This window comes from Bos taurus, chromosome 6 (assembly GCF_002263795.3).
Source record: "Bos taurus isolate L1 Dominette 01449 registration number 42190680 breed Hereford chromosome 6, ARS-UCD2.0, whole genome shotgun sequence".
NCBI lineage: Eukaryota > Metazoa > Chordata > Mammalia > Artiodactyla > Bovidae > Bos > Bos taurus.
Window position 1 is genome coordinate 96,619,454 of NC_037333.1, and position 14,207 is coordinate 96,633,660.

General features: G+C 41.2%; 1 protein-coding gene across 1 annotated transcript in view; it reads right to left on the reverse strand.

The window, feature by feature from the left end:
- Positions 1 to 14,207, reverse strand: part of RASGEF1B (RasGEF domain family member 1B) — a 660,869-nt gene that overhangs the window by 405,086 nt on the left and 241,576 nt on the right. The window contains exon 3 of the mRNA XM_024993100.1: positions 11,255 to 11,308. Within this exon, the coding sequence (XP_024848868.1) occupies positions 11,255 to 11,308 (54 nt within the window). The remainder of the gene's footprint in view (positions 1 to 11,254; positions 11,309 to 14,207) is intronic.

Below are 14,207 nucleotides of genomic sequence, written 5' to 3' on the forward strand. Positions count from 1 at the left end.
ATTTGCAAAATTAGTCAGCATCCCTTTATTTCTGCCACCCCCAATAAACAATTTTGGCAGTCCAGAACTACTATGACAAAAATCCACTTATTTTTTTTGGTGGCTCAAAATAGATTTTTTCAGGTGTAGGTATGTGTGGTGGGTGAAAAGGTTGCTGCTAATTGTTACTGTTTCAAATATATCCTACAATGTATATTACATGAGCAGTTAGGCATGAACCACAGACTTCCAAGGTGGTACTCGTGAGGATTGTTCAAATGCAGATGCAGAGCGATAATTATAGCTCAAAAGGGATTAAAGCAACCTATTTCGTGACACTTGCCCTTAACTACCTTCCTTCCTATTAGCAATGTTCCTGTTTAAGACAATGACTATACTTAGACAAACTATGGACCTGAATGTGCTGTTGACTCTGAAATGATGATGACAATTACAGCAGCTGCTGGGAGAGAATTATGGGGTGCCCATCACTTCATGGGAAATAGATGGGGAAACAGTGGAAACAATGTCAGACTTTATTCTGGGGGGCTACAAAATCTGCAGATGGTGACTGCAGCCATGAAATTAAAAGACGCTTACTCCTTGGAAGGAAAGTTATAACCAACCTAGGTAGCATATTCAAAAGCAGAGACGTTACTTTGCCAACAAAGGTCCGTCTAGTCAAGGCTATGGTTTTTCCAGTGGTCATGAATGGATGTGAGAGTTGGACTGTGAAGACAGCTGAGTGCCGAAGAATTGATGCTTTTGAACTGTGGTGTTGGAGAATACTCTTGAGAGTCCCTTGGACTGCAAGGAGATCCAAGCAGTCCATTCTAAAGGAGATCAGTCCTGGGTGTTCATTGGAAGGACTGATGCTAAAGCTGAAACTCCAATACTTTGGCCACCTCATGCGAAGAGTTGACTCATTGGAAAAGACTCTGATGCTGGGCGGGATTGGGGGCAGGAGGAGAAGGGGACGACAGAGGATAAGATGGCTGGATGGCATCACCGACTCCAAGAGTTTGAGTAAACTCCGGGAGTTGGTGATGGACAGGGAGGCCTGACGTGCTGTGATTCATGGGGTCACAGAGAGTCAGACATGACTGAGCGACTGAACTGAACTGGCATCACCAGTGCTGTCCAGAGCAGTAAGGCCCCATTCATGAAAATGCCCATGTCCCAAAAGGCATATCTTAATGGCACTGATGAGATCCTGTGGTCCAATTTAAAAAACAATTATATCATTAAATTGTCAACTTATCACTACATTTTATTTGCTGCAAGTTATACCTCATCCAAAAAATGATTATAACGTATTCCTTGATTTTTTTGCTTAAGATAGGACATACACAAAAATAGGCAATGAATTTCTTCTGGTCCTAAGACTATTTCGCACAATGCGTTTCGATCCTGTAAATTAGGACTACTTGGTTTGACCTTGGGTATATGTGAAAATATATGGTATATTTGAAAATGTTGCAATCATATGGAAAAGAATGAAAAATGTCTAGGCCAAGGCTATAAAATCATTATGAAGGAATCACTGATATTCACTCTCTTAAATTACATCCATGGATGCTATGCTGAAAGCAAGGAAGTCCAATATACCCACAGCATTTTTTCATAGTCAATCCAAAGCCTCCATCCATTGAAATGCCTCCTTTTGATAAGAATAAAGCCATAAGCCCATCTATAAAAAGTAGATTCTTTCTCTTAAATTCTTTTCCATTTCAAGCCTTCTCCTGGAGGCTTTTGGAAGAAAAATACCAAGCCAAATTTATGAATTAACAAGCAGTATTAATGTCTTCTATGTAGGACATGACTGAATGATTTCACTTTCTCTTTTCACCTTCATGCATTGGAGAAGGAAATGGCAACCCACTCCAGTGTTCTTGCCTAGAGAATCCCAGAGACAGAGGAGCCTGGCGGGCTGCCATCTATGGGGTCGCACAGAGTCGGAGACGACTGATGTGACTTAGCAGCAGCAGCAGCACGGGCTCAACATTCTGTCCAGTGCTAGAAGATATAAAAAAGTATATTCATTGTACAATTAGAAAGATTTTATGTTTCATTTATTAAGAAATGCCTTCTTCTACAGAACTGGAACCCAAATAATATTGAACTTGAGTGCACTCTAGTTATTAAGAATTAGAGTAAATAAGAATTAGAGACCAACATGAGGGTATTTCTCTAGTGCAATTACTATTAATGTTCTTTCCAAATGTTGACATTAGCCGAAGTCTTTTGAGTACTTTCCTTGATATTTTTGGTATTTTAGAGCAAAAAGATACAGCAGGACACAGAGTACCAACGTTCAAATTATTCTCTGCAACCACAGGGCTGGGATAATAATGAACATCTCTTACCGAGAGGCTGTTCGAAGAATTTTATGTGGATCCACCTGTTCAATCCTCACAACAATTTTGGGGGTTGATACCATCATTTGTCTCATTTCATACATGACATAAGTGAGGCACAGAGAGGCTGAGTGACTTGGGCAAAGTTGCAGAGCTCCTGGGTAATGGATCTGGGATTCAAGTCACAGACATTGGTCTCCAGAGTCTGTGCTCTTAACCCTGCACCATACTGCCTCTCAGGAGAGTGGAGATGGGAAAAATGCAAGAATAAAAACCAAAAACTAGGCAACAGTTGCTGAAAGGAGAGTGCCCAGAATCCAGAACCATGCATCCTTATCCCAAATACTGCAAAGGAGCACTAAGAGCCCATTCTTGGCTAAGTGAGTGAGACATGGAGCGACAGGGAGGAGGGGCGCTGGCTGCAATACCGCCCCTCTGTTCAAAGCAATACAACTTTCCTTCCTATAAGTTAGTGATCTGTATTGGCACATATGAAAAAAGGGATAGAACTTTACAAATACATCTCTGTCATCCTTTCTCCAGCAGACAGCCCTATAACAAGTCAGCAAAAACAGCACTCTGCCAACAATGAACCTTCATAGCTTCCCAAAAATCTATTTAGAAAGTAAACAGCATTTAAATTTACTTGAAATGATACCCTTCACTGTAACTGCTCCAGAACATGGAATTCTGCCTTTCTTAGGCGGGAACTGAAAATTTTCCTCGATGCTGACAGGGTTGATTTCGTCTCTGTGCCCTTTCTCAGGCCATGGGAAGAAGCCACGGTGACCTGCCACCCTGGAAATTCTGCCAAGAGGCCAGGAGTCATGGGAATCTGCCCAGCCTGCGTTGTAGAGGTCAGCAAACGCCGTCTAGACACTAAGTCTTGGTCTTTAAAAGAGGAAGCCAGATATAATACAGTTTCAAAGGCTGAGGAACCAACTGTAAGTAAATATCTTAACCACCGATACTACTATCTTGGGCTGTGTTTACACAGGGACCCATTCATCAACACGGATGAAAACTTCCAAAAGCCTGTTACATTGTCTATTTTAATCACCGCTTCCTGAAGGAAAATTACCTTGCCTATGTGAGTGAAGCATCGTCTATTAAAAGTAAAACATTCACCCAGTGGGCTAAGTGATGACCTAAGCATGTGCTCTGCATATTCATATGTCATTGGTAACGGTGGAGGGACAAGTCAAAGCCAGTGGTTGGGTGGAAGGGATGCACAGTCTACCCAGCCACAAATATCCCCACAAATTACTACCATCAACAGATAGATTTCCTTTAGGTTCCCACAGAGTCCCCACACCAATACCTTTTAATATGATAAGGATTCATTTCCTAAATGTACTATTTTTTAAAGGTTTTCGTGTATATGGGTTGATATCAGAAGTCCAAGGAGAGAGGGCAGAGTGAGAGAGAGAAATGGAGCCCACTCACCCCCTCAACACACACACAAGATACAATATACCACCAAGTGACAGCTGAATTTTTAAAATAAATTCTCCAACCTGAGAAACCTATTTATACAACTAGTATTACATGGTTGGGAGTCTAGGTTACCATATGTAGATGGAATACACAGCAGGATAAGGTAGGGTGTTTTGATGTCAAACTGGAAAACCACTGTTTTTCATTTTTAAGTAATTTGTGAAACAGAAATCTCTAACCTTTGACCCATCCCTCAGATTCATCTTATGCCTGAACTTCACCCCATCCATCACCCTCACCTCTCTGTCACCCCTTGCCTATCTCTGACCTGTGTCCCAGGGGTGGGGGTCAGGGTCAGAGTGAGGAGGCTTGGAGAAGGGGTGAAGGCATCTGTTTTATGTGCTGCTTCCAATTAAAATGATGGAAGTTCAATAGTGCTGCTCGGAAAGTCCTGACACATGTGGGTCCATATCTTGCACTGAGAGATGGAAAAGCATCAAGACACAAACTTATAAATACCGATGGACATAGAACAGGCGGCAGGAGACGTTATGAAGCACATTTGAGGATCGTTCTGTGCTGCTGGTCCACTGAATACACACCCTTCACGTGTCAACACTAGATAAATAGTGTGGCGTGGAGAGGTTTTATCTTTTTATAATTTCTAAAAATTTTACTTGGAGAATAACTGCTCTAAATGTTGTGTCGGGTTCTGCTGTACAACAACGGCATCAGCCGTAAGTACAGAGCTCCTTCCTCTTGAGCCTCCCTCCCACCCCACACCCCTCTAGGTCATCAAAGAGGGTGGGCTGAGTTCCCTGTGTTATATAGCAACTTCCCATTAGTGATCTGTTTTCCATTTGGTACTGTACATGTGTCAGTGCTCCTCTCTTGATTTGTCCCACCCTCTCCTTCCTCTGCTGTGTCCACAAGAGCATCCTCTACATCTGCATTCTTGCAATGAATACAAATGAATGCAACTACATTCATCCATACCATTTTTCTAGATTCCATATACATGCGTTAATGATATTTGTTTTTCTCTTTCTGACTTACTTCACTCTGCATAATAGGTTCATCCAGCTCATTTCATCTGACTCAAATGTGTTCCTTTTTATAGCTGGGTAATATTCCATTGTATATATGTGCCACAACTTCTTTATCCATTCATCTGTTGATGGACATCTAGGTTGCTTCCCTGTCCTGGGGACTATAAATAGGGCCGCAGTGAATACTGGAGAACCTGTGTCATTTAGAATTATAGTTTTCTCAGGGCTTCCCAGGTGGTGCTGTGGTAAAGAATCTGGCTGTCAGTGCAGGAGATGCAGGAGACAGAGGTTCGATCCCTAGGTCAGGAAGATCCCCTGCAGGAGGAAATGGCAATCTCCTTCAGTATGCTGGCCTGGAAAATTCCATGGACAGAGGAGCCTGGCCATAGTTTGCAAAGAGACAGATATGATTGAGTGACTGAGCACATACATGCACAGACAGAGGGTACGTGCCCAGTAGCAAGACGGCTGTGTCATACGGTAGTTTTATTTGAGAGGTTTTAGAGAGAGAAAATCCGAAGATCTGAATCAGGCCTATCCTCTAAGAGTTTATCTTGAGTTTAATATGTGCCCTAGAGCAAGTCATCTCTTGTCTTGGCATATTTGTTTTTCTCCTATAACATGTTAGGAATAACAAGTGCTTTGCAATAGGAGATACTCAATAAATATTCATGAATAATGAATGAATTTATGCATATTACCTAGAGGTGTTTAAGTTCTCCAAATTACAGCATGAACTGGTCTTTGGCTGAAAATAAGAATAGGGTTCTTACAACTCTATCAGATGGTGTTTAGGAAGTAAGCTTTAGAATAGTTGCTGTCTTTGCCCAACCTTAACATGTCAATCCCCACTAGCCATCCATTAACACCTTATTTTAATGCAGAAATTACCTTTACAGTGAATATATTCTTTCTCAATTGCTGTGAAAAGGAAAAAAAAATACTTTTTAGAACAAAATGGTCCCATAATAATATTATGCTAACAGACAACCATTTATCATTCAGTCGCTACTGCTACCACTGCTGCTAAGTCGCTTCAGTCGTGTCCAACTCTGTGCGATCCCATAGATGGCAGCCAACCAGGCTCCCCCGTCCCTGGGATTCTCCAGGCAAGAATACTGGAGTGGGTTGCCATTTCCTTCTCCAATGCATGAAAGTGAAAAGTGAAAGGGAAGTCGCTCAGTCGTGTCTGACTCTTCACGACCCCATGGACTGCAGCCTACCAGGCTCCTCCATCCATGGGATTTTCCAGGCAAGAGTACTGGAGTGGGGTGCCATCGCCTTCTCTGCTAAGTCGTGTCCAATTCTTTGTGACCCTGCGGACTGCGTGCAGCACCTCAGGTTTCCCTGTCCTTCACTATCATGCGCGCAGCAAATTCATTTGGATCTCATGGATCTCATCCAAACTCATTCAATAATTAATTCATTGATTGAGTTCTTACTACCTGTGGGGTATTTTTTTTAATACTGCTAATAGAATCAGTCATGGTTGCTCCCTTCCAAGAACTGACAGTTTAGGGGGAAGCAAGACCTAATATAAATAAGTATTTAGAACCCAGCGGCAGAGAAGGTAACAAACACTAAAAGCGATGACTCTAGGGTCAGAAAGCTGAACTCACATCTTGACTACAACATCTACTACTGGAGTGTCCTCCAGCAGGTTCTTTACCAGTTCATGGTTTTATTGCCTACCTGTGAGGGCTGTTATAAAAATGGAATGAGAAAACCCATGTAAAGTACTTTGCACAGCGAACATGGTCAACATTTGACAAGTCGTGTGGTTGTTGTTAGGTTATACTTGAAGTCAGTACCAAATGTTACGAGCGCAGGAGATAAAACCACTCATCTTTCTTGGAGAAACCAAGAACAGTCTTTCAAAAATCTTGGAAAGGAAAGGGACAAAGAAAGAGATCTCTCCATGGAAGAGTGAGTTTTCCAAGCTGACGAGAAGGCAGGGGGTATTCTAGCAGTCTGTTCCAGGTCTCCAGACTGCTCAAGTGATGCAGAGTTTGGGGGCTCTTTGGTATAAAAACTGAGATCCCTTAGATGTTTTTTAAATAATTTATTGAGGTAAAATTCACATCACATAGCCGTTGTAAAGTGGACAGTCCAGTGGCATTTAGAACATTCACAATGTTGTGCAACCATTACCTTTACCTGGTACCTGAACACCTCCATCACTCCAGAGCAAAACTTGTTACTCATTAAACAGGTTCTCCTCCGCCGTCCTCTCCTCCAAGTTTTTACATTTAGGTCACTGCTCCCTTTGGAGTTCATTTTGCTCTGTGGTGTGAGTCTGGGGTCCAACTTTTTTCTTCCGCATGTATACATCAGCTGTCTCAGCACCATTTGTTGAAGATGATTTTCTTCTCCACTGAGGACCTGGTACCCTTGTCAAAAACCAACTGGGCATAGAACTGGGGGGCAGAGTGGAGACTGCCCTGCATTCCCCTCTTCCCTGCCTCAGTATTCTGTACAGGGTCAGCTGGTGTCTTACAGAGGGCACAGTCTTCTTCCGGACTTTACATATCAATACCCCTCAAGATTTTTGTAAACCCTCCTCCTTCTCACTCTCCACACCCTCCCCGGTGACTTCACCCATTCCCACTCTCTCAATCATTCTCTACATGCATATTACTCCCATATTCATATCTCCAGACCAGAAAGCATTCAAAGCTTTCTGGGCTGAAGAATTGTAATGCTACATGACCAGATGCCTGCTGGTCATCCTTACCAGGAAATTTCACAAATCTAACACATATCAATTTGAACTCATTTAACACAGACCAAGCAATACTCATCTGAACTCATCTGAACTCCACCAACTTCCTCCCTATCCCTGTCTCCTGTCTCAGAAAACAGCGCTGCAAATCTGCCCATTGCTCTTCTCTGAAATCAGGCAATTATCCTTAGCAACTTCCTCTCCCATGTATCCAAACTATTATTATATGCTGTTGACTTTATAAACCTCTTGATTCCCACTGCCATTATTCTGATTCTGGCTATGACCATCTGTTGCCTAAATTATAGCCTCCCTCTTAGACTTCATATCTAAACTCTAGTTGCTTCTGTTATTTAGTAGCCAAGAGATTTTAAAATAAAAATCATATCATGTCATACACACCTACCCTCCCTAGCTCAAAGTCCTTTAAAAATTGCTTGTTACCCTTACAATATATCTGAACACTTACTATAGTTTTACAAGGCCATTCATGATCAGGCTGCCTTTTATTTCACGGTTTCCCATCTTCAATTTCAAGTTATAATTTCTAGACATTCTGAACACTTTACACTTCTCTACCTCTCACTTCCAGACTTTTACACTTGCTCTTTTTCTGTCTCCACCTTGTCTTCACACAGCCAAATCCCATTCATTTATTGTGTGTGAAAGTCACTTCTTCAGGAAAGTTTCCCCTGGCCCCTGGATTAGCTTAAGTTCTCATCGTATATGATCCTAGAACCTTCCCAGTTAAAAAAAATCATATCATCTATCACAATTTGGCCAACAGAACATATCATCTATGACAATTTTACTTGTTTAATGACTACCTACTATCACCCTCATGGCTCAGACGGTAAAGCATCTGCCTATAATGCAGGAGACTCGGGTTTGATCCCTGGGTCAGGAAGATCTCCTGGAGAAGGAAATGGCAACCCACTCCAGTACTCTTGCCTGGAAAATCCCATGGAAGGAGGAGCCTGGTAGGCTACAGTCCATAGGGTCACAAAGAGTCGGACACGACTGAGCAACTTCACTTTCAATGACTACCTACTAGTTCTATGAGGGTGAAGATCAGATGTGACTTGTTCACAGGATATTCCAGTTCACATCCCATAGTAGATGCTCAGTGAACACTTGTAAACACAGATAAATGGATGAAGGAAAGTGAAGTCACAGAGACCAACTATACTATTCTAATTTGTGTATGATATAGAACTAGGAGAGGTAGTAATAAGGTGGATAACAGGACTGGCTTTATAAATTATCTTGATTGATCAAATTTTTTTAATTCAATGAAAATAAACATACTGGCCTGCATCTGTACTAAAAGAATCACTTACATAAATATAAAACAGATTTGTGTTTTAATGCCAGTTCATGTAAAAATGTTTTAAGGGCTCATGCAAGTACATTAAGCATCATGTGATCAACAGAAGGATATGGCTTATAAATAGAAACTTGTGCCATCTTAGACTGTTAGTAGAAAGTTAGTGCTGCACTCAAGAATGCCTACAGCTTATCATTTCATCACAGATCACATCTTATATTGTGCTTGCCACACACTAAGTTTGTAAACAGAGCTTGCTGAATGAAGAGTGAAAAGCACAATTCTTGACACTGGTTATAAAAACTAGCTCCCCACCCCCCCAAAAGAAAAGGATAACCTGGTCTAGAAGCCATAATAATAATAACTAATACAATGCTTCTACGTGCTGAGCACTGTTCAGAACACTCTGCGTATGCTAATTCACCCACCATATGAAGTGTGCAGCTATTATGCCCATTCTACAGATGGTAAACACGAGGCACAAATAGGTTATGTCACCAACCCAAAGTCACAGACATAACAAGTAGCAGAGCCAGGTTTTTAAACCAGACAGTGAGCTCCCAGCAGCCAAGCTTTTGGAAATCAATCATTATCAACATCCTCTTAGAAATAAATAAGGAAGATAAATAGCCTTGCAATGGGGTGGGGAGAAGATTCAGAAGACAGCATATTAGCTGGCTTCATACTTAATCACTAGACAAAAGTCAAAGGGAGGCAGATACTGGCTCAGGAAAATGAAGAACTAACTCTCTAATACCGTGTCTCTAGTGATAGGTAGAGTCATTAAGTACACCGTCAGTGGAACATTCAAGTGGAGGCTAGAGGCCCACCAGCCTCATTATCATTATCTGTACATGATATTCATGGCAGTCCAATCTGGAAAAAGCAGGAGACTAGAGAACCCCTGAAGTCCTTTTAAAACCGTGTAATGCAGACCGGGACTTGAATTCACATGCTGGGACTCAAATCCAGCCTAAACCCAGTTAGGATTTGAACCCACAGTCTTTTAAGTGAGATCACACCTGCTGTCAGGACTTAATGAAGCTCAGGTTCTTGATGTCTCGCCACAGAAAGAATTCAGTGACAAAGTGATAGAAGTAAGAAGTGGATTTACTTAGAGGGAAACACACTCCACAGACAGAGCTTGGGTCGTCTTGAAGGTGAGAGGTCTGGGAGTATGAGGCTGTCAAGTTTCTACAGGGTGGGTAATTTCAGAGGCTAAAGAGCGGGAGGAGTATTCCAGCTATTTGGGGGAAGGGGTGGGGATTTCTAGTGCAAGTCGGCTCATCTGCCAACTTGGACCTATTTGGTTCTAATCAACTTAGGTCAAGTCCTTGGGCTACGTCATTCTTTTAAAGGTTGTGCCCCTGTCCCCTTTCCTCTTGTTTTATTCTCTAAGCTCTATAATTTTAAGAATTCCACACGGGGAGCCCAAAACCAGACAAACACTGCAGAACCCAATTAAGATGGCGAACTAATTCACAATAAAAAAAAAAATGATCAAGGTAATGAAATGGATAGCACTCAGAACAGTGGGCCCCCATGCCACCTTTAAAGATGAGGACCCCTGCTACCTATTTCCATATCAAGCAAATTCAGAAACGGAAACAACCCAGCAAACAATGTCATGGTATAAAATCCCCAGAAATGCCAAATAACTAATATACAAGGCGCAGGTCAACTCTTTATGCACCTGGTTTGCCATATCAATAGATAGTGTCAAAGAATTTATTTGAGTTTTCAGACTGTGAAATCACTTCTTTCCCCTCAAGAAGGACAAGATCTAGTTAAACCCGAGATTAAAGAGGCGGATAAAAGTGCCCCCTGCACTGCAGAGGCCAGGAATTAGACACGCTGCTGCTCCAGCAGGCAGTCCTCAGACATGATCCATTACAAGACGGCTTCCATCAGATGCCAGTGAGGCTAATCCTTTTGCAAAGCCTGACAGCTTCTCAAACTCGACTGTGGTGAATCCAAACCAGATTTTTATGCTATAAGTTCAGCTTTCCAAATACAAAATCATTTTTATTTTGTATTGGGTTTAGGTTTATTACATTTAAATTTGCAAACAAAGATAGAGATGCCTGCCACGCAGCTTGCCCTGAACTCCCTTGACGCTCATCTTACAGAATAAAATATCAGATAATAGCGAGATAGAAATAGATGGAACCAGAGCTTCTGTATAAGAAACCACTGTCAAACGATAACAGCGTCCTCCACATCCTTAAAGAGAACCATTCAAATTTCCATCTCTGAGGAAAGAGGACCACACAATGTCAGCACAGCATTTTCATTGATGCCATAGCTTTTCAACTGAATGTCATCAGTTCTAAAGTCGCTTATTATGCTGACTGCAGGCTGGAATTCCTGCAGGCTGACTTACCTTTTTGCAGTCAGATAAGGACTTCTCATTGGCCAGTGTGCTGAAGATAGTGGTCTGCAAAACAAGAAGGTGGGAGACCCATTAGAACTGGCAAAGTGTAATGACATTGACCCTGGCCTGTGCATCTTCCATGCAAGGTGGGAACCATCTCCCATGACCACACTGATGTCTCTGGACTTTTTTTTTTTTTAATATTTATTTATTTATTTTGGCTGCCCCGAGTCTTAGTTGCAGCATGTGAACCCTTAGTTGCAGCATGCAGGATCTAGTTCCCTGACCAGGAATCGAACCTGGGCCCCTGCATTGGGAGCTCAGACCCAGTGGACCCAATGGTCCCAATGGTCCAGCTTAGCCACTGGACCACCAGGAAAGTTCCTGATTTCTCTGGATTATAAAAAGTGCCTGTCTTTCACCAATCCCACTTTCCACCCCCTCCAAGTCAGAACATTCATTGTGGGCCAACGATGATCTAGTAAGGATAAAGACTCTTATTTACTTCATTTCACAAATAAAGGACTACAGCACCATTAGATTAATTGTCATGCCTTAGAAATAGATCAGGAATGAAAGCCAATCAGTCTGACTCTAGTACCCACCTTCTCAACCACACACGTGACTCTTTTTTGAAGAGACATGCAAATCATCAAATGCCAATATCTTTCAAATGACACCTTGAAGAATCTGAGTGATGGGTGGAGCTTCTCTCTATCCACAAGTGGTGTGAGCCTGAACAGTAGTATCAGACTTGCCATCTCATCCCCTCTCTTTAGCTCACTTGTTCTTCGCATGATTGGCTTTTTATATAGTTGTGTGGATATTTTCTTGGTCTTGTGAGCCACTAAAAAGGCATTTTGGTATCCAAGGCCAGATGGGATTTATCTGCAAGTTTGTTCCTTCTGGACTATCCTATGAAGAATTTAATGGACATAACGGTAATAATTTTTTCAATAAAATTTTCTATTTTTTAATTAATTACAAAACTAAAATGTCTCAGCAGGTAAATCCACCTGCAATGTAGGAGATACAAGAGATGCGGGTTCCATCCCTCGGTGGGGAAGATCCCTTGGAGTAGGAAATGCCAACCCATTCCAGCATTCTTGCCTGGAAAATCCCATGGTCAGAGTTGCCTGGTGGGCTACAGTCCACAGGGTCACAAAAGAGTCTAACGCAACTGAGCATGGCACGGTAATATACATTCTTAATGAGTCAATCCCCTTTCTAACCTATCCTTCAGAGGCAACCAATAGTAAAAATCTCTGTTCATCCTTCCACACTTTCTCTATTTTTATGCAAATATGTATGTATTACATACTAATTATACACACTATAGTACATATGCACACAGAGAAGTTTCTTTCTTTCTTGAGATCATAGCATCCTACTAGGACTACATTATCAACATCTTTCCAGTCAGTTCAGGTAGAGTCACTCGTTCCTCTTAATGGCTGCATAACACTCATAATATGGATTTATCATACTTTATGTATGCTTTCCTTTACTGACAGAGATTTGATGGTTTCCAGGACTTTATTCTTTTGTTGTTGCTTTGCAATAAATATTCTTATATATATATATATGTAATATATGCATAAATATGTATTATGTATATGTGCACATATATGAGAGTGAAAAGACTGGCTTAAAACTCAACATTCAAAAAATGAAGATCATGGCATCAGGTCCATCACTTCATGACTAATAGATGGGGAAAGAGTGGAAACAGTGGCAGATTTTATTTTCTTAGGCTCCAAAATCACTGCACACAGTGACTACAGCCATGAAATTAAAAGATGCTTGCTCCTTGGAAGGAAAGCTGTGAAAAACCTAGACAGTGTATTAAACAGCAGAGATATATCACTTTTCTGACAAAGATCCAAATAGTCAAAGCTATGATGTTTCCAATAGTGATGTAGAGATGTGAGAACTGGACCATAAAGAAAGCTGAACATCAAAGAATTGATGCCTTCAAACTGTGGTGCTGAAAGACTCTTCAGAGACCCTTGGACTGTAAGGAGATTAAACCAGTCAATCCTAAAGGAAATCAACCCTGAATATTCACTGGAAGGACTGATGCTGAAGTTGAAGCTCCAATACTTTGGCCACCTGATGCAAAGAGCCAAATCATTGGAAAAGACCCTGATGCTGGGAAAGATTGTGGACAGGAGGGTTAAGGAACAACAGAGGATGAGATGGTTGGGTGACATCAGGACTCAGTAGACAAGAGTTTGAGCAAACTCCGGGAGATGGAGGAGGATAGGGAAGCCTGGCGTGCTGCAGTCCATGGGGTCACAAAGAGTCAGACATGACTTAGCGAGTGAACAACAGTATGCATACAGATGCATTATGTATATGTGTGCATAGATGTATGTATGTGTATTTTGTGTATGGGTATATATATGTGTGTATACATGTATATATATGCACACTGATAGTTTTATTTTGGTTGAATAGAATTTAAAAACTGAAAGAAATGTATACAAAAACTTTGGTATGGCTCAAAGATCTAATATGTATAAACTTTCTCTCACTCTTTCTCCATATAACATAAAAATATTTATTAACTCACCTAGGGTTTTGATATGTTTTGGGACAAGAATTAGAAAAAGTTAAGAATCTGAGACAGCATGTATTCTGTCCCCAAATAATATGCAGTATTAAAGGACAGAAAACACAGATATAGATAAACATACAAAAAAGGATCTTTAATTAAGACAAATTAAGTTCAAGGTTTAGGTGGGCGTGACCTTTACATGTGGATTGCTGGTAGTTTTTATGTGTGTTTTAATTTTGTTTGGGAAGGAAGCAATACATGTTATTCAGAAAGTTTGAACTGAAAGGGGAAAATGGAAGGGAGGAAAGATTTTGGTGGCAGAAAAAAAAAAATGAGAAAAAGCCAAAATCAAGATTGGACAGTAAGGAGAAAAAACACAGCCAAAGTAGCAGACAGCTGGAA